Raw genomic sequence first — 25,240 nt, 5'->3', positions numbered from 1 at the left:
CCCTTCACTCTGTAGGTCCGGGAAAGCTAACCTAAGAGTCGGAAGACCTGCATTCGAATCCTGACACAGCCACAGACTCACTCCTGGCCTTAGGTGGGCCCCTTCCCCTCCCTGGGCCTCAGTTTCCCTACCTGTAAAAACAAAGGCCTTGGGCTGAACCTCTGGTCCTTCCGGTTCTGAATTTCCCGACCACAAAACCCACAGCCTCTTCTTTCTGGCCTTTGTACTCCCGTCTAGCCTCTGACCGTGTCGTCTAAGGTTGAATGCATGGCAGAACAGGGAGTTGCAAACAGCCGCTAGCATCGTTCTGTTTTGTTTGTTTTTCTTCCTAGGAAATTTGTGTTCTCTCAAGTTTCTCCTAGAAGCCCCAAATCCTGCAGCCCTTCTTAAGTCATTCCTTCCACCTGTCACTAGGCTCGGGGTAAATGGGCTGGGGATGGCCAGTGATGGATGCCCCATCTCTGCTCAGGGAGGGGCTGGGCCGTGTGTAGAATGGGGCCTGCTGGGGCAGGTGGGTCGTTGGGTGAACCCTGCGGCCCAGCAGTCCTGGGTTCCGGGCCTAACTCAGCCACGTGTTGGCTAAGTGACCTTGGCAGGGCTGCTCGGCTCAGTTTCGGCATCCGTGGCGCAGGAATTGTAATGCCACCTCAGGGAGCTGTTACAGAGGTTGAACAAAATGACGTGTCCGCCATACTGGAGGCACCATGTCCCCTTCCCCAGTCTCTGCCCTGAAAATGCGAGGAGCTGGGTCAGGTCTGGATCGGAGGGCTTGACGTGGCTGACCGTAGAAACTGCTCATTCCTGGCAGTGCCGAACGGCAGGGAGAGAAAAGTGTTGCCTTGGGCGGGTGATGTCTGAGTGGGGGAGGCTGTGTGTCAGAGCTAATGTTTGAATAACACTTTTAAGATCCTCCAGGGACCTCAAATGAGGATGTTTCAGATGAGCTGAAATCAGAGCAAAGTAAAGAGGCTGAGCTCACTGGCAGGAAAGGGGGTGGCCTAATTGATACTGGCCTTGTCTTGGCCCAGCCACGCTCATTACCGCAGGCTGGCTGGGCTGTGGGCAGCAGGAAGGGTTGCCAGTTTCCTTAGAATGGGGGTGTCAAGGGGGCCATCTGGTAGTGACTCAGCCCTGCTTCTTGTTGGCTCACTAGATTGAGGGTCAGAGGTGTCTTCTTAGGTCACTGGCCTTCAGAGCCTAGTTTAGCTTTCAGCTCTGTGGCCCAGCCTCCCTCCACGTCTGGGCTGTAGAAGCAGCAACCGGACTTGGCCACCGCCTGCCATGTGTGCGGGGGGAGGCAGGAGTGGGACAGTGAAGTTGGACGTCAATTGCTGGGGAGCCTTCCCTCCTGGGCTCAGGTTGACCTGAGGGCCGTGATGAGGTGGGTGGAGAGAGGGAGGAAGGGGGTTTTCAGGAGAAGGAAGCAGGCTGGGGGTGTATGGGTGGGTGGGTGGGGGAATGTGTGTGAACGGGTATGTGACTCCGCATGCCTGTGTGTCTGCTTATATCCAGGAGGCCCAGAATCTGAGGGACGTGTCTCAAAGAGGTCGAGAAGGGCCCAAGGAGCGAGTGTGTGTGTGTGTGTGTGTGTGTGTGTGTGTGTGTCGTGCACCGTGGTAGAATCGGTGAGTGGTTATGGATCAGGAAAATCCTGACCAGGTTCTTCTGCGAGGCGGCCTCTGTTCTGCTTGGGCTGGGACAGGAGTCCGTGGCCATGGGTGTGGTACATCGTTGCTCCTCTTACTGCTTGGTTTGTCTTGGGAATGCCGCTCCTGGGGACACTGGTCATGGTGGGAGCACTCGGAGACTCCTCAGTGGGGAATAGGGGGGTCAATAACTAGAGCCTTCTTGGCACCCGGCTTGCCTTGTGAATACGGTCGGGGGCATACGGGCCAGCACTGGGTACCAGCGCCTCGCAGGAGCCACTGACCCCAGGGATCCCCCTCTTCCCTCTCTTTCCTCCATCTCCACCACACCACACCCTTCTTTCTGGCTTTGCCACTGCCTCTCCGGCCACTTCTTGTTCACCTCTTCCCCCTTCTTTCCTCGACGTCTCCCTGTGTGGGTTCCTCAGGGCTTCATCATGGTTATTGTTGTTTTTTTAAAGGAAACTTCCTTTTTTATTATTTTTTAAATTATTTTATTTATTTATGAGAGAGAGAGAGCAAGAGAGAGAGAGAGCATGAGCAGGAGGAGGGGCAGAGGGAGAAGCAGACTCCCCGCTGGGCAGGGAGCCCCACGGTGGACTTGATCCCAGAACTCCAGGATCATGACCTGAGCTGAAGGTAGACATTTACCCAACTGAGCCACCCAGGTGCCTCTAGAGGAAACTTTCTTTTTTAAATTAAGAAGGTAACAACACAGTACAGGGATTTTAAAAAGCAGGAAGAGGGAAAAAGAGACTCCTTAGTATGAGTATGGTTGGGAGTTTGGTGTGTTTCCTTCCCACTCTCCCCTCCGCCCCTTTCTTGGGTAGCCGTAGTCCTCCTGGTGCGTCTCAGGGCTGTCCCGTGTGTTCCCTCGGCCGTGTCTGTGGAGCGGCCTTCTGCGTCGTTACAGAGAGTCCCATCAGATACAAGACCAATTCACCCCTTTCCCTGTGCTGGTCATTCAGGTTGTTTCCAGTCTTTGCTCTGATGAATAACACTGCAGTGAACGTTGCACGAGGTGCTTTTGCTGTATTTTAGGTGATGCCTGTTAGTGGGGGGATGCCAGGAGTAGCATTCTGGGTCAAGGGCTGCGGATCCCTTCCAAGCTCCTGGTAGATCTTGTCGGATTGCTGGGCCCCTTGAAAGCCCAGCATCCACCGAGTGGAAGGGCAGGCTGTTTTTGACCCCCCTCAGGTCTGCCGAACCGGTTCCTTGTGCGCAGGGGGTGTCGGGACCATCCTCTGTCTAGCAATCATTCACGCTAGGAGGGGGCCCGGGTAGGGCTGTGGAGTGAGGCAGCCTAGGTTCAAAGCAGGCTCCCCTCTCCACCTGCTTGAGTCCAGCTCCTCAGCCATAAAATGGGTATAATGAGAGTGTCCGTCTCGCAAAGTGTGGTGACGATGGTGAGGTTCAGAGAGAGGAAGCCACCTAGTGACTTGGCCAGGCTTCTGACCTTCTGGTGGTCTCTTTCCCAGATGCTGGCCTACCCCTGGGGATGGTCTGATTTATGGAGGCCCGTGTCCCTGTGTTGGAGAATGTGTTAGAGGGGCCCAGTCCCTGGAGTAGAGTGTAAGGTGGGGCCTCTCCCTTTCCTTCCAGAACTATCTCCCTTTCCCCCCTTTTCTGGGGTGCTGTTTCCCCCATAGATATCTCTCTGGATTAGAGTTTGAGCCCCTATCAAGTGTAATCCCTGGAGGTGCATATAGGGTTCATGTTGGCCCCAGGAATCCCCCTGGCTGGCCCTTGGGGAGAGAGTTTCGTCAGGGGCTTCAAACCTGGAGTTTCAAAGGTGGGCTCCAAGGATCCTTAGGTGGCTGTAATAGTTTCTTTCCTACTGCTTTTGCAACAAATTACCACATGTTTAGTGTCTTAAAATAACCCAGATTTATTACTTTATAGTCTTGGAGGTCAGAAGTCTGGAACTGGGCCTTATGGGGCTAAAATCAAGGTGTTGACAGGGCTGCCTTCCTTTCGCCTTCTATCTCCCCTCCAGCAATGGCATCGCTCCAACCTCTGGTTCCACCGTCACACCTCCTTCTGTGACTTCAGTCCCCGGCTTCCCTCTTTCACTTATAAGGACCTAAGCATTGATTAGATGGGGACCACGTGGATGATTCAGGAGAATCTCATCTCAAACTTCTTAACCTAATCACACGTGCAAAGTCCCTTCTGCCATGTGAGGTAACATACAGATTTAGGGGTTAGAACACGGATATCGTTGGGGGGCCATTATTCTGCCTATCACAGTGACCAATACCAGGAGTCTCTCTGGATTGGTGGACCTCCAGGTACTGTGGGAACTCTACCACCAGCCTCTATGATGGAGGAAAGGCCAGGGGAACCCAGACCTAATTATGCTTGGTTGGGGAGAGGCCTGAGAGACCATATCCCCAGATTCTCTGTGATGGAGGGCTCTGAGGGGAGGCAGTGTACCCTGTGACCGTGCGACAAAGTGTTCCACGAGGCAAACATCAGAGAACATAGCTCCCGGCCTTGAAGGTTAGGACAGGCGAGGAACCGCCCCAGGAAGCCGAGGAGCCCTGTTTATCCACCGCCATCACTGCTGTGTGTATATGTGTTTGTGTCTATGTTCACTCATCTGCGTCTCTGCAGCAGAACTCGTGGGAGGGGCCAAGGCACAACTCTTTAAAAAGGCCCTTTCTGTTCTTGTTCTAAGCAAAATAATTACACAAGTGACTAATTTTATCCCTAATCCCATAATTACTTTATTATGTAGCTGATGAGAGGGCCCTGAGCTGTGCCTATGGTGCCACTTTGGCGGCTGGCCCAGCTGGCCTGCTCTGCCAGCACGGAGCCCCACCCTGCTTCTGACCCGTGTCCACCACGATGGCAAGTTGCTCAGTTCTGTTCTGGCCGAGAGCAGCTACACTTTGGTATTTGGGGTCTCTTCCCTCTCAGATCTACGCACAAGCACGGTTGCCTGGACGCTAAGCGCTCGTGTTTATAGAATTAAGTCGGTAGGAGTCAAGAGATCTGGGTTCTACTTCACCTCCTTAACTTGCTCCGTGACCTTAAGCAAGTCATTTCCATCTGGGTCACGACTCTATTGTCTGTCACCCGGGGCCCTTGCCAGCTTTAACACCCCATGACTGCATGAGGGGAACTGACGGCACTAGAGCTTTGAGACTCAGGTGCCTTGTGCCACCTGCTGGCGGCGTGCTTCAGCCTTGGGTTCAGACTGGAGATACCGTGCTAGCGGTAGGCAGTGTTCAGCAGGTGCTTACCCCACAGCAAACGCTGTGCCAGGTCCTTCCTGTATATTTTTCTCATTCTGTACTCATGACTACGTGAGGCGGGCTTTAGAGAAGAGGCAACTGAAGCAGGGATTGCCAGCGTGACTTGCCCGCCAGGGAGTAGCAGAGCTAGGGCTATAACCTGCCCCCTTAGCTGCCGTCCTCCACCGTCTTCTAATATATAAGCAAATGAAGGGCCATTCAGCAAGGAGGGGGTGGAGCTGGGATTTGAACCCAGTCTGCCTGTCCCCAAAGTTCTTGCTTTTCACATAAGGCCAGCCTTCCAGAGTTAGGGTTATAGGGGTGACTAAACCTCTTGAAAGTTGAATATGTAGACTTTAATTTGACACGACAAAATGGAGGAATGGCAAAACAAATGGGAAAGACCAGGCAGTTAGGTGGCCAGCGTTGTGTTCTAGCTTTGCCCCTGGTTCACGGTGTGATCTTAAGTAGGTCCCCACTTATCTCCAGGCCTTGGTGTTTGATCCGTATGACGAGGAATGGAGGTAGAGGGTCTCCGAAGGCCTTCCTGGTGTTGACGCTCTGCGACTATAGGTCACCTCATCCCAGAAGGTGCCGAGGGGCAGGGGTCAGCCCATGGTGGAGGCCAGTGGGTAGCAACTTGGCAGCCCTGCTTGTTTCTATTATGGTCACTCCATGAGATTGGAGGCTGCTTAGACCACGTCCCACTGAGGGAGCATCTGCAGAACAACTTGCTCAGGCCATGGAGTCGAGATCAGAGAGTGGAGAAGGTCATTTCCAGGATGTTCCTGCTGCTGCTACAGGGTTACTGTGCAGTCTGGGCTCTCGGCGCTCTCAGGGATCTGGGTCTGGCCTCTGCCTTGCTCCAGAGACGGCACTGGACTCAGCCAGGGACAAGCAACGTGGCCAGTCTGTCTGTGGGGGTCTCTGCGTGGTCCCTAGGGCCCTAAGCATAATGACTAATAAAAGCTACTGTATGTTTTCACTGCACACAATGCACTTTTGTTGCAATATTGTATTCATTTAATTTTCTTAAAACTATATGATGAAGGGGCTATGCTCATTCCCACTCAACAGCTGAGGAAATGGACACCCAGGAGGTTAAGTGATTTTCTCCAGATCACACAGCTAGTGTGACTCCAGAGCCCACACTCTTGGCCTTTGGTACTGATATCCCAGGGGCTGAAGAAATAAGCACAAGGTTAGGAGTCAGCTGGTTTTTGAATCCCTGCTCTCCCCTTACCATCTGTGTTTCCTGGGGCGAGTTACTTTAATCTATCTGAATTTTCATTTCTTCCTCCATAAAATGGGTAATGCGTACCTGCCTGTCAGGATTACTTTGAAGATTGCTAAGATGATGATGCAGGACGTGTCCAGTGTGTGGTCGGTGGTCAGTAAAGGCCTTTCCCCATTTGCCCTTTGCCCCCTCTCTCCTTCCTACTTCTCCAGCACGCCTGAGCATCCGGCCACCCTGGAGCGCTCTCCACACGTGGCTCATACCCTCGGGCCTTTCCACGTGCTGCTATGCTGCCTTGCCCTCTCTGCCTGTTATTCTTTCCTTCACTTCCTTCTGGGCTTCTGTCCTTCCCTCTTTCCCTGAGGATTCTGGGCAGGGGGGAAGAGTGAGGTCAGACTCTCCGAGAGGCCTCTGCTTCAGTGATGATCAGAACAGCGCCTGAGTAGGGGCAAAATTCGGGTAGGAGGCAGGCCGGGGGCACCCGGGAAGTGCACGGCCTTGCTGGAAAGCCCTCCATTTGTGCTCCGCGGCCTCAGAAGGGTGTGCAGGTGGAGTGTGTTTCTTCTCTTTGCATCACCCCGTTTCTGCATACTTTTCCAGTCCTTCCTATCTCTTTAGCTTTGTCTCTTAGTCTTTTACTCTGTTTTGGGGTTTTCTGCCTGGTGCTTTGTTTTTTAATTACTTATTATTTATTTTTTGCCGTGGTAAAATACTCATAACATACATTTATTATCTCCACCATTTTTAAGCGTACAGATCAGCCGCGTTGAGTACATTCGTGCTGGCATGCAGCCTTCACCACGTCCATCTCCAGAGCTTCTTTCATGCAAAACCGAAACTCTATAGCCGTTAAAGAAGACCTCTCCCGTCCTCTCTCTCCTCCCAGCCCCTGGTGACCAGCACTCCACTTCCTGTCTCTGTGAATCCGCCGACTGTATGCGCCTCATATAAATGGCATCAAACAGTATGTGCCCCTTTGTGTCTGGCTTACGTCACTGGCATAATGACTGCAGGGTCCATCCATGTTCCAGCATGTGTCAGAATTTCCTTCCTTTTTAAGACTGAATAATATTCCATCGTATGCGTGGGACACATTTTGCTTATCCGTTCATCTGTTGTTGGACTCTTGTGTTGCTTCTACTTCTTGGTGGTTGTGAATAACGCTGCTAGGAACACAGATGTACAAATATCTCTTCAAGACCACACTTTCAGATCTTTTGGGCATATCCCAGAATTGCTGGATCATGTGGTTAGCACTTTTTTTTTTTTAAAGATTGATGTATTTATTTGAGAGAGAGCGCGTGTGCGGGGGTTGGGTGGTGTGGAGGGAGAGGCGGGAAGAATCTCAAGGGAAAGAGGGCGCAGAAGCAGAGGGAGAGAGAGAATCCCAAGCAAGCTCCACACTCAGTGCGGAGCCCAACGCGGGGCTCGATCCCACGACCCTGAGATCATGACCTGGAGCCGAAATCAAGAGTCAGACGCTTAACCTACCGAGCCACCCAGGAGCCCCTGGTTAGCAGTTTTTTAAGCCAATCTTTATTGTGTGCTTACGCACTCACCCTGTATTGCCCCATTCAATCCCTATGTCCACTCCGTACCATAGACAGAATTATCCTCCATCTGCAGCTGAGGAAGGAAGGCTCAGAGAGGTGAAGACGGAGGCTCCAAGCCCGGGACCTGCGGCCAGCGTCCTTGACGCTTATGCGGTGCTGCCGCCCAGTGGCTTCCCTATCCCCACCGGTCACAGTTTCTGCCTCTGTTGGGCGGTTTCTCTCACTCTCATTCACACAGTCACTCTCCTGCCTCGTGTGTGTTCGCTGTCTCTGGAGACTTGGAGCAACCTGAGTAAAGGCCCTCTGACTGCTAGGAAGTTTTGGTGAGCTGGGGACCTGCAGAGAGAGGCCTGTAATTTACTTTCTCATCATAGTTCTGTGAATTTATACTCACCTCTCTCCCAGCGGTGGACGGGAGCTCAGTCTGCGTCGTGTCAGAGAGCTGCCCTCTAGGGTCAGCTCCAGGGGCAGGGGCACTGTACCCCCCAGAGGGGCAGTGAGGGAGGGGAGAGGGCCCGGCCAGCCAGCCAGCCTGGGATTCTCCTGGCTCCCCGGTTTCCTAGCAACAGCACAGAGGCAGAACATTGTATAGAAAGATGGAGAAAGAGAGGCTTCTAAGTGGGTTCCAGTTACACCTGCCTTTTCCTGACCTTCAAAACTGTCAGAGCAAAATATTTCTAAGTTTAGGTGATTTTACTGGTTTTGTAAATTCAAGCCAGACTTAGACTTTACATGCTTATCGCCGTCTTTCTGTTGTCCTTTTTTCTTTATTTTAACTTTTTTTTTATTATGGAAAATTTCAAACCTGCTGAGAATTAGAGGGACTAGTATAACGAACCTCCACGAGCCCATTGCTCAGTTTTGACGATAATCAGTATGTAGTCATAGCCCAACTACCAATGAACGTGGGAGTCAAAAGCTTTCTTCATTCACAGCACACAGCAGCTGCTTAGTAAATAAACAGATGCTGGCTGATGACGAGTCATTCTCCTGCTCTGAGTTTTGGTTTCCTCACCTCCGTGGGAAAGGAGTAGGGCCAGATGATTTATTTCTGAGAGATGTGGTGTGGGGCAGTGGTCAGTGTACACTTAGTGTCAGACACACTTGTTCAAATCCTTGTGCTGCCATTCCCTAGCTGGGTGTCCTTACGTGAGTTACATCTCAGTTTCCTCATCTGTAAAATGGGGCTACTAGGTCCTGCTTCTCAGGGCTGGTTTGGAGCATTGAGTAAAGATAAGGTAGCTGTGGTGACTAACATAATAAAAAATTACTATTAAAAAAAAGATAAAGTAGCTGTTTTGTTGCTAGTACTTTTATTGTTGCTTTTTTTTAAAAAAAAGATTTTATTTATTTGTTTGAGAGAGAGAGAGAGGGTGAGAGAGAAGGTGCACGTGGGGAAAGGGGCAGACCCGGGGGAGGGAGAGGGACAAGCAGACTCTGCACTGAGCGTAGAACCCAACACGGGGCGCCATCCCACCACCCTGAGATCGAGACCTGAGCCGAGATCAAGAGCGGGACGCTTAACCGACTGAGCCACCCGGGAGCCCCTATTATTGCTATTTTTTTTTAAAGATTTTATTTATTTATTCGACAGAGATAGAGACAGCCAGCGAGAGAGGGAACACAAGCAGGGGGAGTGGGAGAGGAAGAAGCAGGCCCACAGCAGAGGAGCCCGATGTGGGGCTCGATCCCACAACGCCGGGATCACACCCTGAGCCGAAGGCAGACGCCTAACCGCTGTGCCACCCAGGTGCCCCAATTGCTATTTTTAATATTAGTATTCTGGTGGGAAGATTCCATGTGCGTACTTCAAAAATACAGAAGTAAATTGGAATTGACTAGAATGCAAGGCCTAGGATTCCACTTCTTTTTTTTTTTTTTTGTCCCAGTCAGCCGATAGTCAGAAGCTGGAGGAAAGGACAGTGCAGCTGAAGCCTGTGCCCCAAATGTGGAGCTGGGAGCAGGCCTCGTGTGGGGGCCATGCAGGCTGATTCCATCTCCTCCCCTCCCTCCCCCCAGCCACACGGGGGGCCGTAACCCCAGTGAGAGGAGCCTGCCAGCTGCTGCCTCCCCAGTGAGATGGGCCCTAGCAGAGGTGGAGAGAGTGCATGGCACGACATCTCGTTGCTAGGAGACCGGAGGAGGCAGCAAGGCCCCACCTCCGGAGCTGGGAGGGAATGATGGCCTGGTGTGGAGATGCAGGGCATGTGGTCCTAGATGGGCTGTTGTGGGGGTTCTGGGCCGGGGATGGTGGTGTAGCGACTATGAGCTCGGCTGGAAGGGAGGGCTCTGTAGAATACGGCTCCTTAGAATGTGGGCTCAGGATACCCTGTTCAGTTCTTCTATTTAACTCCTTCTATACGCAAGTCAGACCTGCGTCTGAATCCTGACTTCCCATGTGACCTTTGGCAAGTGGTGTGCTGCTACCCTTGCGGGGCCTCAGTGTCCTCCTCTATATAATGGGTACAACTCCCACTTTGAAAGCCGTTGTGAGGGTTAAGTGATATGAGTACAATAAAATGCTCTAGAAAAAAGGAAAATGGAATATTGTGCATGTTTACTACCTCTTGTTAAGATTTTTTAAATAAATTCCAGTATAGTTGACATACAATGTGACATTGGTTTCAGGTGTACAACATAGTGATTCAGCTTCTCTGTACCTTATGCTGCGCTCACCACAAGTGTAGCTGCCACCTGTCACCAGATGGTGTTACGGCATCATTGACTGTATCCCCTACACCTCGCCTTTTATTCCTGTGACTTCATTCATTCCGTAAGTGGAGGCCTGCGTCTCCCACGCACCTTCACCCATTTTGCCCATGCCTCTCCCCTCTGGCAACTATCAGTTTGTTCTCTGTATTTATATGTCTGATTCTCCTTTTTGTTTGTTTATTCATTTGTTTGTTTGTTTTTAGATGTCACATATGTGTGAAATCATTTGGTATTTGTCTTTCTCAGTCTGACTTCTTTCACGTAGCATAATACCCTCTGGGTCCATCCGTGTGGTCACAAACAGCATGATCTCCTCCTTTTTTATGGCTGAGTAATATTCCACTGTAGATACTTGTCACGTCTTCTTTCTCCATTCATCTGTGGATGGACACTTGGGCTGCTTCCATATCTTGGCTTTTGTAAATAATGCTGCAATAAATACAGGAGTGCATATATCTTTTTGAATTAGTGTTTTCATTTTTACTGGGTACGTACCCAGTAGTGGAATCACTGGATCGTAGGGTATTTCGATTTTTAATTGTTTGAGGAACCTCCATACTGTTTTCCACAGTGGCTGCACCAGTTTACATTCCCACCAACAGATTTACTACCACTTTTATCTTTATTATAATACTCATTTCCCTTATCGTAAAATGAGATGCATCCTCTCTGGATCGGACTCTCTGTCTAGATGACATTCATGGGCAGGCGTTCCTGGAGGAGGGCACTTCCGCTGGGGAGGCCTGTGTCAGGGGACTGTGGGGGAGGTTGGATGGGGCCCCCAGTTAGTGAACTCCAGGGGGCTCCTGGGGAGGGTGTGGAAGTTCAAAGCCAGAGGGAGACTTGGTAAGAGTGGTGGCTGAAGGGATGGGGGCTCTAATGAGAACCGGGAAGGGCTTTGAATGATTCAGGCCAGAGGCTGTGAGTCAGCTGAGAGTAATGGGCCTTTCTTATTATCTTTCTTATGTAAATAATATATGTTCTCACACATCCGCACACCAGAAAATCAGCAAGGAAGTAAAACAAAACCCAAATAAGCACAAAAGAAATAATTCCACTGTCAACAAACGACATCTGGGAACATTATTTTTTGTATATTTCCTTCCAGTTTTCTTTTCTTTCTATTTTTTTTAAAAATATTTTATTTATTTATTTATTTGAGAGAGAGAGATAGAGAGGGAGCACAAGCAAGGGGGGAGGGGGAGAGGCAGAGAGCCAGACGCAGGGCTTGATCCCAGGACCCTGAGATCAGGACCCCAGCCGGAGGCAGATGGTTAATCAGCTGAGCCACCCAGGCGCCCCTCTAGTTTTCTTCTTTTTCTGTGCATGCACACATACATTTTATAGAAACTGGATCATATGTTACATACTGTTTTGTACCTGCTTTTTAAAAATTTGTATTCTGTTATGAATGTTATTACATACAATCATATAGATTCACAACACTGTATTTTAACAACTGCATTATATTTCAGGATATTTCTGTATCATTATTTATATAACATAGCCGCTATTTGGGGGCATTTCTATTAGTTCTAATTCCCACTTCACTCTGGTGTACAAGACTCTTGTACACACAAAGCAAATGTTCTCATGGCTATATCTTTGTGTATATGTATTGTAGAGGAAGAATTTCCGGCTTAAAGTTATGTACACTTTTAAGGCTTAGAATGCACTTTTCTAAAGTGCCCTCCAGAAAGATGAAATCAGCTGACAACAGCATTGACACTGTTCAAGTCTGCCTGACTTACTACCTACGTGCTCTTTGCCTTAATGCCTTAATGCCTTAATACCCAGACTGCAGTGAGGTGGGGGGAGGGGGGAGAGGCTTCCTCAGATGGACTCCGGAGGAGGACTGGTATCAGTAGCTACTCTGAAGGGACTCTTGCAGAGAGAGGGGCCCCTGCATGGCCTGGTGGCCTAGTGTAGGCTGCCCGGGGGAAGGCTGTGTTGGTCAGGGGAGGCTGGGCTGGGCTGGGCTACGGGTCCAGCTCGGCTGCACGGGCTCGGGCTCAGGCTCGGGCTGGGCAGTCTTGCCCCTGGTGTGATCCTGGGCTCAGCCTGGTGTGATCAGCGTGGTCACCAATCCGAGACATTCATTCTAGATGCTGGCGCAGCCTCTCTGGCCATGCTGACAGCCGTGTACATTCACGTAGTGGGTAGTGATTCATCAGAGCTGGCGGTGGCAGCAGTCGCTCTGACAGAGTGGAACTGCTCTCACCCATCCTGTCACTTGGCCTCTAAAAATATCTCTTGCCTGTTCTGAGTGACCGCACCACCAAGTGTCTGGAGTTGTAGTCCCTTGGCTGTGGCTATGTGAGGGAGGGTATATGCGTGTCTGAATGTGTGTCTGTGTGTGTGTGTGTCTGTCTGTCTGCGTGTTGGGGGTGGGGGTTGGCATCTGGGACCCTCTTTAGTGGTTGGCATCTGAGCTGGGGATTTGGGGTGGAGGAACGAGAGGCGGGCAAGCTCCTCCTCTTCTACCTTCTCATTGCTGGGCACAATCTGTCTACTCTTTGGGAAGTGGCAGAGACAGCCCATGGGGGCCGGGGTTGTCTTCAGGACTGTGTGCTCACTCCCTGCTGCCTGGGGGGAGCAGGAAGAGGGGGGCAGCCTGCAGAGGCAGCTGGACAAGGCAGGGGGCAGGCTCCGGGAGGGATGCATAGCATTTAGCCCAACAACAATTGAATCCTATGATATCCCATTTCAGATTTCATCATTTTGGTGAAATTTTTCACATAGAGTTCCTTTAAATTAGATACAAATACAGCTGATTTCTTATCACGGATGATTAGAGACCATCCAGCTAAGGTTTCTTGACCAAGTGTCCATGGACGCAGGAGGTGATCAATGCATGGGCATGAGGTCTCTTAATGCCTGAAATAACGTGAAGCGCCCGTGCGTGTGCACGCGTGTGTGTACGTTCATGTGCATGATGTATGAAAGCTCTGCAGTTTTCATCTCATTTTCAGAGAAAACCATGACCCACAAAAGGTTAAGAACCACACTAGGCCAACCCCCTCCCATTAGAGGTAAGGAAATTGAATCCAGAGAGGAAAATGACTGCCTGAGATCTCATTGCCAAGATTGGAGTCCAGGTTTGTCGATACCATCTCCCGCTGGCTGGTTCCCTGAGTTTGGATCCAGTCCCTGCAGTAGGCAGAACCCCAGGTACTGTTCCCATTCCCTTCTGTCTGGCTTGGAGCAGCTGGATAGGCTTGACGCTTTCGTGGCAGTGGGCAGCTGGGCACTCGCTTCCAGACCTTTCTATTCCCAGATAGTCTTGTAGGAAGAGACTCATGGGCCATCTTCTGACTTGATCCCTAATAGGGCACCTTAGCTCAAGACATTAAATCCGCCTTCTGTGCCTTGACACAAGACATACCCTTGCCTTCTGGGAGAGGAACTGGCACCTTTGGCCTGGAGAAAAGTCACTGGTGCTATGGGGGAGTGGGCCTAGGGATATTATACGATGGACAGGCAGGAGGCCATAACTCACGGCAGGAGACAGATGCTGGTCCATCGTATGTGGGAGGAATTCAACTTGGTACCATAGGAGTTTAGATGAAGTGGCACGTGAGGATTAAAAATGATAATTAACGTTCATTGACCACTTACTGTATGCCAGGAACTCTTATAAGAAAAGTGCATGTGTTAACTTCTTTGATCTTTATAATAACCACATAGGGTTATTATAAGTAAACTGAGGCCAAAGAGATTATGCACACTGGTTAACGTCTGAGTCAAGACATGGAGCCACGTCTTCTGACTCCAGAATGTAGAGTTCCTTTGGAGGCAGCACGGCCCCTAGCCTCTGTGCGGTCAGATCTCCTACCTGAGTGTGCATCAGAACCATGAGAGGGTTACTTCTCTGAACCCCCAAGTTTCTGACTCTGTAGATCTGGGGACCTGAGGATTTGTACACTAAGGCGTTCTCCGATGATACTGCTGTTCCAGGGACCACGCTTTGAGAACCACTGCACTCTGCTTTCCTGCTTAATGATAGGAAGAGGTGGACAGAGGGAAGGCAAGTGGTAATTGATCTTGCCTGGATTATCGTAATGCTCTCTGGCCCACGACCAGGTCCAGGTCTCTCCTACTCTCCAGTTACTTGCTCCTCACGAAGGACAAATTTATCTTCCTAAAGCCCAGCTCTGCTTATGCCATGCCTCCACTCACAGTCTTCTGGATTCTCGGCCACGTGTACCACCGCCGTCCAGTAGAACTGTTTGGAAAGGGTGCACATCTGCACTGTCCAGTATGGTGGCCACTAACCACAGGTGGCTATGAATTTTACATTTTTTCCCATTTTAATTCATTTACATTTAAATGCTCACATGTGGATAGTTGCAAGACAGTTCAGGAAGCCACTTGGGATGCCATGCCATTTGAGGCTCCTACTGGTACCATATGCCTTCCATCCCCAGCCTCAGCCCTTAGCATCCCCAGCTCAGGGCCGTATGAGACTGGTTTCCTGAGTCTACCGTGGACCCCCAGCCCTGGGCCTTATTATATGCTGTCTCCTCCATCTAGACTGTCCTTCTGCCCTGTCTGTAATGCTCAGCCCAAATGCTACCTCTGCCTTGAAACCTTTGCCCCCCGCCCCTCCCCCAATCTCTTCCTCCTCTGAACTCCAAAACACTTCATCCTTTTCTTACAGCCTTTAGTATTTTTTGCCTTCTATTGCATTTGGCTGGTGCTGGTGTTTTCTCTAAACTGTGAGCTTTCAGAGAGCATGACTGTTTGCTAGTGAGTTCTCGCGGCCTAGCTCAGGTCCCCCCAGGCACACACAGGAGCTCGCTAAATCCCACAGACCTTTGCCCTGGTGCATTAGGGAAGCAGAGATGGGTAACGTGCCTTCCTGTCCTCAAGCTGCTCACGGGCTCTCTCGAGAATCTGATTCATGTCCAGAGAACCACTGAAGCCAATGGTTATTTTGGGCAGGAAGATAATGGCCATAGAGGGCCGAGTTGGCGAGGGAGTCCGGCAGGAGCCACCGAAGCAGAAGGCTGTGTTTATACACACAGAAGCCTTCTCTGCCCAGCCTGGCCTGGTACAAGGAGTGGGAATATCCAGACATCACTGCCTGGCCGCCTCACGAAGCTGGGGATTAACCAGTGATACAGCGACTGGTCTCGCCATCTGATCCCTGCACATGGGTGGATGAGGAGAAGGTGGCAAAGACTACAGAGTTCTGCCAGCTTCTGGAAGTAGAGTGTTGGCTGGGTGGCACCTGGGCTGGGAGTCTGAGCACAAGAAAATGTCCATTGTGGTCTGGGCCATGGGCAGCAGGTGAAATTCTGTGTGGCCTGGTGTGGGAGCTTAGAGACTTTGAAAACAGTCCTGGTTGAAATAGAAAGACAGTCCAAAAGAAAAAAAAGAGAGAGAGAGAGAGAGAGAAACAGGTTTCTAGCTTCAGAATCTAGTACTAAGAGTATTCCACCTTCTGAAAATCTCTAGCATGGATTCATCTCTGGGACAAAAACCTTTTTTAAAGAGAAAACTTTGTTGAGGGGCACCTGGGTGGCTCAGTTGGTTGAGTGTCTGACTCTTGCTTTCGGCTCAGCTCAGGATCTTGGGGACGTAAGATTGAGCCCTGCATCGGGCTCCATGCTCAGCACAGGGTCTGCTTCTCTCCCTCTCCTTCTGCCCCTCCCCCTGCTCGCTCCTGCACTCCCACTCTCTCTAAACTAAATAAATCTTTAAAGAAAAACTTTCTTGAAGTTATAAATGCAGAAAAGTGTACAGGTTGTAAGTTTACACATACTGTGAAACTGTAATCCAGACAAGGACTAAAACACGGCCAGCATCTCCACCCTAGATTGGTGATAAACCAAATGTACACAGGACTAATGATGGAAAAGCACAGGCTCTGGAGTCAGGCTTGTCTGCAATTGAATCCTGCCCCCCGCCCCCCCCCCACCCCAGCAGTGTGACCTTGGTTTAGTGACTTCACTGCTCTGAGCTTCAGTTTCCTCCCCCTGTAAAATCAAGTGCATTTATAACCTCTGCTTTATAGGGCAGTAAGAGATTAAAAACTGAAAATGTATCCAAATTGCTAGGCACAGTGCCAGTACGTAGCAGGGACCCAGCTGCTCTCCGCAACGATGATGTGGATTGATGGTGTCACTGCAGCATCTTCTGGCACATGGGGCCGCAGACACATTGCCACTTTCCTCCCATCACCTCTCACTGCTCCCAGCCTCTGTATGGGAGTCTCCAAGGTCTCTTCTGACGGCAAGGAATCTGGGATGCTCTGTGGATGCAGACCTCAGCTGACACGTCAGGCACCTGATGGGAGGCTGGGTGGACGGACATCGGTATCGAGGGAGACCGTGGCCAGATCCTTCCTGTTCACGCCCCGGGAGTGTGGCTCTCAGACTCCTGGGCGAGGGCTGATTTCCCAGGGGCGGTCGGAGAGTGGGGCTCCATTAAGAAATGTAGCCAAGGTGGCATTGGTGTCAGCAGAACTCAGTCTCCAGAGCGTCCTGGCATCTTGGTGAATTCTTACTCTCAGCCTCCGACTCTGGGAGTGAGGATGGCCCAAGGGCCTTTCAGCGCACATGGATTATGAGCTGGGCCCCCATGGGGAGAAGGATGAAAGGGACCCCTGCCATCAGGTTCACAGCAGATGGGAATTAAGGCCTTTCAGCACCTCCCGTGACCCAAGGCTGGAGGGCAGAGTGCGGGAGGGAGAGGCCCAGAGTTTCCTTCTATCTGGGAGGGGTCGTTGCCAAGAGGAGGAGACCAGGAAGGACTTCCTGGAGGATGCCTGGATGAATGACCATGGGAAAAGGAGGAGGGGTCTCCCCGGGCAGAGGAAAGAACACAGACAGAAGCCAGAAGCGGAGAGGCAGGGCTGGGCCGCCGTCCCGGGAGTCTGGAACCATTCATTTTGACAGAGCTCCCCACCCAGAAGAGCCAGGTGAGATCAGCCTGTGAATGGTCTGGAGACTCAGGCTGAAGGGTGTGGCTTGCTTTATCAGAGAATGGGGGGACCACTGAAAGTTCCTCCATTGAGGAAGCAGAGCAGGACCAGCTCCTGGAGATTTGCTCAGTGGAGACCAGCAGGGACATGTTCGTCTAGGGCTGCATTATTTTTTGGCCAAAGATGGCAGCCAAATGTCCAAGCTACTGGAGTGGGCCGTGAGAGCCCTTGGGATGCACGGACGTGCGCAGAGGCCTGGCTGTGGGTACAGAAGGCGGAGGGGAGGCGGGAGAGGAGGAGGAGGAGGAAGGGGGAAGGTAAGGTTCCCGCCTTTGCCAAGCTGCAGTCTTGTTGGAGAAGCTAGAGGGCCTCATGACAACTGAATTCCGAATTCAGAAGTGGAGACATGAGATGTGTGGTCCAGGAGGCCAGAGGAGGGACAGGCTGGGTACAACATGGGTGGAGGAGGCAGGGAGGGTGAACTTCCTGGAGGGGAGGCAACTTTGGAGGCTTTGGAGAGACTGAGGGTACTGCAGGGCATGCTCAGCCCTTTGTGGGTATTCTGTCATGTCCTCTTCCTAGGAGCTCTAAGAGGTGGTGCCAGTGTCACCCCCAATCTACAGAGGTGGGAACTGAGGCTCAGAGAGGTTAAGGCCTTGCCCAAGGTTACACAGCTCCTGTACAAATTAATGAACATTCCCCATCCCTGCTCTGTTCCTCCCCAGCGGTAACTGAGCCCTCGCACCCTTCAGCAACCCCACGCTAGATCTAGAAAAGTGCTTTGTTCTGTGCGACCTGCTGTGCGGCTCGGTCATCATTCCACACCAGAACATGACCTAATGCGGGAGTGTGTGGCTCCCACGGTCTGGGCTGGAAGATTCCAGGGAAGGGTGGTCCCTTGGGACTGCCTTGCTTCGGGAGCCTTTCTGGAGGAGTCTGAAGGCGAGGAGATGGGGGGCAGCAGGAAGGGACAGGTCCCTGCCAGGTGAGTGCTGCTGCCTGTCCACCCTGCCTGCTCTCTGCACCCAGACGCAGCCACCCTGCAGTGCCTTCCAGAGAGCGCCAAGGACCAGTGAGAACAGCCTTGTCAGGCAGAATGTCCCAGGCCTGTGGGTCACGCTGCTCTGGAAAGTTTGGCTCCGGTAGCTTCCCCCGGAGACTGGCCTAGCTCTCAGCTGCCTGGGACTGCAGCTCAGCCCACCCGGGCCCTGCAGCCCTCTGGGGCCAAAGCCGGATGCCCTGCAGCTTCCTTGCCCTGGAGTACCCTCCTTGCCATGACCTTGCCTTTAACCTAGCTCAGTTTAGGCGTCCCCTCCTCCAGGAAGCCTTTTCTGAGCCCCAGGGGCTGGGTTAGGACTTCAGATTATCTAAACCTGTGCCAACTAAAGGAAATGTCCTGTGAGCCACGTATGTAATTTACAAATTTCTAGGGGCCACATGAGAAAAGAAAAGTAAAAAGAAACCAATGACATATTCTAATGATCTATTTCATGAACTCAGTACATCTAAGATATTTCCACACAAACATTACTGAGCTATATTACACTCTTTATAAATTAAATCTTCAATGTCCAGTGCCAATTTTAGACTTACAACACACCTCAGTTTGCATCCCTCACATTTCAAGGACTCAGTAGCCACAAATGCCTCATGGCTCTCACAGTGGTCAGCACAGCTCTGGAGGCAGGAGAGCGTAAGATTTTTTTTTTTTTAAGATTTTATTTTTATTTATTCGACAGAGACAGAGACAGCCAGCGAGAGAGGGAACACAAGCAGGGGGAGTGGGAGAGGAAGAAGCAGGCTCATAGTGGAAGAGCCTGATGTGGGGCTCAATCCCACAACGCCGGGATCACGCCCTGAGCTGAAGGCAGACGCTTAACCGCTGCGCCACCCAGGCGCCCCAAGAGCGTAAGGTTTTGACATGGCAGTCCCATCCTGGCTCTGCCCTTTCTTCGCTGGGTGAACTTTGGGAAATCATTAACCCCTTTAAGCCTCGCTTACTTTAGCTGTGAAAGGAGTGAATGGCTTTGGTGCTAGAGAATTATTGTGAGCATTCCACAAATGAGTGTGTGTCTCGTGCCAGGTACAGAGTAAGTGCTCAGAAAATGGTGGTGGTTTATCTTACAGCGCCTTCTGGTGGGCTGGCTTGTGCGCCGTTCTCTGCCAAGGGACTGACTGTGAGTCCGAGGACAGAGGCTACCCAATTCTCTCGCCTCTCCTGAGTCCAGCGCCCGGCTCAGTGTGAACATCACTGCTTGCTAAATGAAAGATTAAATCCTTGGGCTAGCAGTGCTAGCCACCCACGCTGCCCACCCAGGAACCAAGGGGCCTCTGCTGGCTGGGAGTCACGAGACCGCTGACTACTTGGGGTGAGCTTGGCAGAGGCCACTGAAGATAAAAGAGGAGGTAGGAGGGGCCCTGCTCGAAGGGTTCGGTGTCCTCTCTGTCCCAGACTTGGGGGGCTATTGCTGACGCCTTGTGCTTTGCCTTCCCAGCTGATGGAGCAGGTCATTTCCATCCTTCTCCTGGCTTTCCCGTATCCTGGCCCTTTTCCATCAAGTCCCCTGGAGTAAAAAATTTAAGAGAAAATAATTTCTCCTACCTCCTAGGCAGACCAGAGAGGGGAGGAGGGGTCCTGTCCCTTCTCTTCTGCCAGCATTTGCTGACCTCCCATCACACCAACCCAGTAACAGAAGTAGGGCAGGAAGAGTTTTTCCCATTTTATGGATGAGAGAACAGGCTCAGAAACGTCAAATAATCTGCTCAAATAACGCAGACAGTGGTAGAACCAGGGCTGGGAGCAGAATTCAGAACGAAGGGAACTGGAAAGACCCTCTTTGTTGAGTGGGCTCTTCTCTTCCTTGTCCACCTGGGCCCCTAGCATTTCTCCATGGGGGGCTTTCATGAGAGGTGGTCCTGGGTTGGGTCATATTCCTGTGCCTCAGCTTCCCTGCCCGGGAAATGGAGGCAGCAAAGGAACTGGAGTGTTAATTTCACCTGATGCCTGTAAGGGGCTGTGTGTTCTTCAGAGTACTCCCAGCCCACCCTCTGCCAGATTTCTCTGGAAAAGGTTATTGCAGGGTCAAGTGGAAAGTGGTCCAGAGGGCTAGTGTGACTGAGGAAGTGTGACCTTGGACAAGTCGCTCAGCACGCTGGGCCCCAGCCTGCCTATTTATAAAATGGGGATGATATTATCTCATAAGATGTTGCGAAGGTCACACATACGAGTACTTTGCAAACTGGAACATGCTAATAGAAATATTGGTCAATAATAATACTAGAAATAATGACAATAGTAGAAGTGGCCCACTTTTCTCTGGGGTCCCAATTCCCCAAAAGGGAATTGGGCCTTTTGAGTATAAACCCAGAGTGATGTCTGGGAACGCCCTGCCTTGGTCTTGGGAATGTTGCTGGGATTCTTCTGGGAAAGTGCGAGGCTGCATCTAGCTGAGGAGGGTGGGAAAATGGCCCTGACCCAGGGGAGGAAGGAGAAGGAAGGAAGGGGAGGAGGATCTAGAGAAGGAGAGCGAACTAGGAGGAACTAGGGCTTTGGCCATGTGCTCTGTCCTGCCCATAGGAGGCCAGGGTTGGGAAGGTCAGTGAACAGAAGAGGCTCAGAGTCAATCTGGAATAAAAATAGTGGCAGGCAGGGAGTCAAGGATCTCTGACCAGATGTGCAGAAGAAACAGCAAGTTCATCTGGTGTAACTCCTAAGTGTACTGATCCTTTCACTCATTCATTTGAATAAATGTGTAGGAACTGAACTCAAAGCATCCCTAGCGGCAAAGTGATTTGCCAAAGGCCCTGCCCCTGAGGGCCTGGGGAGTTCCTGGGAGGAATTTGGGAAGCTGGAGAATGGAAAGTCCGGAGGTAGAGGAAGACATCTGTAAGGAAGTCTGCCCAGCGGGACTCTGGTCCTTCTGTGACTTGGCTCTGGGCTGCTTTGTCCATCTTCCCAGCTCCTGTCTGGAGCAAGGGCGTGTTCTCTAGGACTGGGAGGAACTGGCTTCCTTCTGCTCGCTCTCTGCCCACTCCTGAGCCTAGTGGACAGTCCCAGTGAAGGGACTGGAAGCTATGTCTTGGGAACATCTGGTGAAGGAGTTTGTCATGTTTAAGTTGGAAAAGATAAGGCTTGGTGTGGGGGTGGAAAAAAGGGACACAGTTGCTATCTTGAGTTCTCTGAAGGGTGCTGGGGAGAAGGCATGGCCTCATTCTGTGGAGGCCCTAAGGGGTGGTATTAGGACCTAGGTTGGCAGGTCACCATGAGGGAGCAGCCATGTTAGGTGGGAGAAGTGGAGAGAGGGAGTAGAGGTGGATACTGGTGGGTGGACACTGAGGGACACAAGTCAGTGGTGAGACTGACACAGGGAACTGCAGCTTAGCAGGACGGATGGCTTGGTTCATGTCTGGGCTGCTTCCCAGCTTTGGGCCTCTGTGGTTTCCGCTGCAGTGGAGTCTGGGGTGCCTAGAACAGTGGCTGGCACATAGTAGGTACTCAGGAATTCTCTGGAGAGGAAAAAAATCTGTATGTCTGCCTGGGCGGAAGGGGCTAGGGAGTAGGTGTCATGTGGACCACGGGCAGAAGTCTTTGGAGATTATGTTGGGAGCTACTCACTGTCTTCCCCGGGGCTCCCCCATGAAATGAGACCCTAGACATGAATATGTCCAACCTTTTCTTTGATTGTGTGCAAACTGAGGCCCAGAATGAGAGAACAACTTGCCCAAAACTATTGGCCAAGACAGTGGCAGGGCTGGACCAGTTCCCAGGCCCTCTGCCTCCCACAGTCCTCTGCCATTTGAGGTCCGGCCTGTGGACCCAGGGAGTTGGAGGTGTGGCAGTTGGGACCAGTTTCTGAGTTAGTTCTGCTGAAGGGCTTTCACTTGGTTTTGAGTCATAACCTCAGTGCCATAGACCCGTTGGCTATCCCCGCCCCACACCGTCCTGGAGCCTAGGTGCACACCCAGCTTGTGCTCACACATCCAGAAAAAAAACGTCTGTACGCAGGCCCAGTCCGCAGTTATACTCAGGGTCATTGCCACCAGAGCACATGTGGTCAAATGCACACAGACACTCAAGAGACACGCAGGATCCCAGGAGACGTTTGCTCATACCTCCTCCCCCATGCGGGAGGAGCCCTGGGTCCCACGGAGATCGTGCCCTTCTTTGCTGCTGGGGAGGTGAGGGTATCCGGCTCTGCTCGGTGGGCTGGGAGGCCCACTGAGTCTGAGTCACCCCTTCTGAGTCAAGGATCCTCCCCCTTCTCCCCTCCCCCTCCCTCTGTCCCTGCCGAGCTCCCAGGAGGGGTTGTCCCCGCGCGGAGGGCCGAGGCTTGGGGGTGGAGGGGGGTGGGGGCAGCGAGGGCGCGAGAGTTGGCTCCGTGGCTCCGCCGCCGTCCCGCAGGGGTCCGGGAACTGCCGGTGACAACGCCGGGAGGAGGTGGCCTGGGAGCCTGAGGGAGAGAGAGGGAGAAGGGGGAGGAGGAGGAAAGGGAGGCTGGCAGAGAGGAGGCGGAGGCAGGGGCAGGGCCGCCGGAGGGAGCAGGCAAGCGCGCGGCGGCCGCCCCTGGGCTGGGCGCGGAGGCCGGGCGGGGGCGGGGGCTGGCCGCGCGTCGGGCGCCAGGCCCGGGGCTGTGGGCACGGTGCCCAGCCCCCGGCGCACGCCGAGCCGCCGCCGCCGCCGCTGCTGCAGTCAGCATCCATCAGCGGGCGGGGGTGTCGCGGAACAGGCTGCTCCGCAGAGCCCGCCGCGGCCCCGCGCGCCCGCCCCGCCCCGCGGCCTGTCGGCCCCGCAGGAGCAGACGGGGCGCCCCCCGCCCCCGCCCAGCCTGCCCAAGATGGGGACCCCCGGGCTCAGGTAGGCACGTGGCGGGAGGGGCGATCAGGTGGCACGGGGGACTGGAGACTCAGTACATGTAGGCCCAGCCTGCAGCCCTGGGGAGGACCGGGGGCGAGACCGGGAGGAACTGAGTTTGCAGGCTGTTGGCTCCCTGGCCAGTGTGTGTGTGGGGAGGTCCGTGCTGTTCCTCCCTGCCTCCCGGGTCTGCAGCCTCCCCGAGGCCTGGAGAGAGAGGTGGGCAGGCTGTGGGCTGGTGGTTACTGTTGGGATGAGCGGTTGCTGGGTGCTGGGCTCCCTGGCTGGGCCACTCTGTTCTTTGAGACGTTCCTGCCGCCTTTGTGGAGGCCAGGGACTCCCTGGATCTCTGTGTCCAAGCTTCAAATGCTGTAGGCCAGTCTCTTGGTTGGAGACTCGGGTGCTGGGCAGCTCCCGTCCTCTCCCTCACCCTCTGGTTATAGACCTTTTCCCACCCTGACCTCACTTCCCACCGCATCTCCTTTCCAAGTCACCCAAAGCTGGGTGGATGGATAATAGTCCTGGGACCTCTGGGGTTCTGGTTTCCTATTGTTCTGGCCAGAGGCTGCCCCCCTGATTAGAGGGAGAGGACTTGTGGGTTCCGGTCGTGTCTGGCACCTTCATGCTTGGGAATGTCCAGGGCCCAAGAAGCTGGGGACTTGGGGACAGGCATGGGGGGCGGGGAGGGCAAGTGATTGTAGCCACCAGGGTAACTTACCAGGTGCCGGGGCCACTTCCTGGCAGAGCTACGGCCCCAGGAGGGTCCATGGGGACCTTGAGGGGCTGGACAGGGACTAGGAAGGAGTTCTGAAGATACTGGTCTCCTTGTTGGCTGCCGGCCACGATCCTTGCCACCCCCTCCCCAGCCTCTGAGAATGCACTGGTGGGGGAGAGGCACAACCACGTGTTCCTGCCCTCACTTCTGGATCTGCATGTCACCTCCTCTGCAAAGGTGGGAGTGTAAGAGGGCTGGATTTAGGACCTCTCGGGCTGTGTGGGGTCCGGCTGCTCCATCTCTCCCCCACGTCCCAGCATTAGGAGTCTTCCAGAATTAGCAGCAGTTGGGCCAGGTTGAGAGCTGGGGATGGGAATGGTGCCCCCAGAAGCTCCTGGAAGACAGTGCTGCCTGACCTGGACAAGGGTGTGGAGAATAGAGGCGGCTGTGTGCCCGCCTGCCCACCCATTCCTCCAGATGGAGCCTGCGGCAGAGGCAGCCTGTGCCAGCCTCCTCTCTGAGCCACTGTGGCCCAGGGAGGCACTGCCAGCTCTGTGCAGCGAGGAAGCTGGCTTCTCCTGGCCAGCCTGAAGTCATGCCTGCCCGGCAACCCCATGCATAGTCTTTGTGGTGCGCAAAGCATGGTCCCTTGCGGGGTACCTCGATGCAGTCCTGGAGATCCGTGCAGTGGGCACTGTTACTAGGAACACCCTTCCTGGGCCATGTGGCAGTTCCCTGGGCTCAGCTCTGTGAGCTTCATGGAGCTTTCATAGAACCTGCATGAGAATGATGCTTGGCCCCGTAGTCCTCACTTAGTAAATATTGAAAGCTTGAATGAGGCCTAGAGAGGATAAATGACTTGTCCAAGGTCACACAGCAGCGGAGTGGGAGGGCCAGCACTAATACACCCAGGTCTTCTACCCTTGGTTTGAGGTTCTTGCAGCCCAGATGCCTGCTTCCCCGTTGCTGTGGCTGTTCCATACACAGGTCTCTGTTGGGCTGGGCATTATAGCCTGGAGCCTGAGGCTACCCTTTAGGAGGGGGTCTCACATTGGCCTCCCGAACGTGCCCCCAAAAGGTGAGGAGGAAAGGACAGGCTGCCTCACGGATAATGGCTGGGCTGAGGCAATGGGCAGCCGGTAGCCCTTGACCTTGGGAGTATATGGAGCCAGAAGGATGCTGGATACCCAGGGATATCTTGGGTCTGAGCCTCCAGAGAAAGTAGGTGGGGTCTCTTGACTAGACTGGCTGTGTTTGCTCCAAGATGGACCTCTGTGGGCCTCTCTGGGCTTCTGTGTCCCCATTTATTAAAAGGGGATCATAGTCTCTACCTGGAGTAATAGCAGTGACCACACAATC

The 25,240-nt window shown here is 52.8% G+C and overlaps 1 protein-coding gene across 7 annotated transcripts in view; it reads left to right on the top strand.

Moving 5' to 3' along the window:
- The window catches only part of EPB41L1 (erythrocyte membrane protein band 4.1 like 1), a 122,589-nt gene that overhangs the window by 28,775 nt on the left and 68,574 nt on the right, over positions 1–25,240 (top strand). The window contains exon 1 of one of the 7 annotated variants that reach the window (XM_087853608.1): positions 13,045–22,493. The exons of 3 other annotated variants lie outside the window; for them this stretch is intronic. In XM_087853608.1, the coding sequence (XP_087709734.1) occupies positions 22,364–22,493 (130 nt within the window). In that variant the 5' untranslated portion in view covers positions 13,045–22,363. Of the gene's footprint in view, positions 1–13,044; positions 22,494–22,786; positions 23,170–25,240 lie in introns of those variants that run through there. 3 more of the 7 variants (XM_087853606.1, XM_087853607.1, XM_045804525.2) reach the window with 3 other exon arrangements.

The sequence above is a fragment of the Ursus americanus genome, chromosome 22 (genome assembly GCF_024610735.1).
Source record: "Ursus americanus isolate L20-20 chromosome 22, mUrsAme1.1.p, whole genome shotgun sequence".
Lineage (NCBI taxonomy): Eukaryota > Metazoa > Chordata > Mammalia > Carnivora > Ursidae > Ursus > Ursus americanus.
This window is presented reverse-complemented; position numbering and strand designations above follow the sequence as displayed.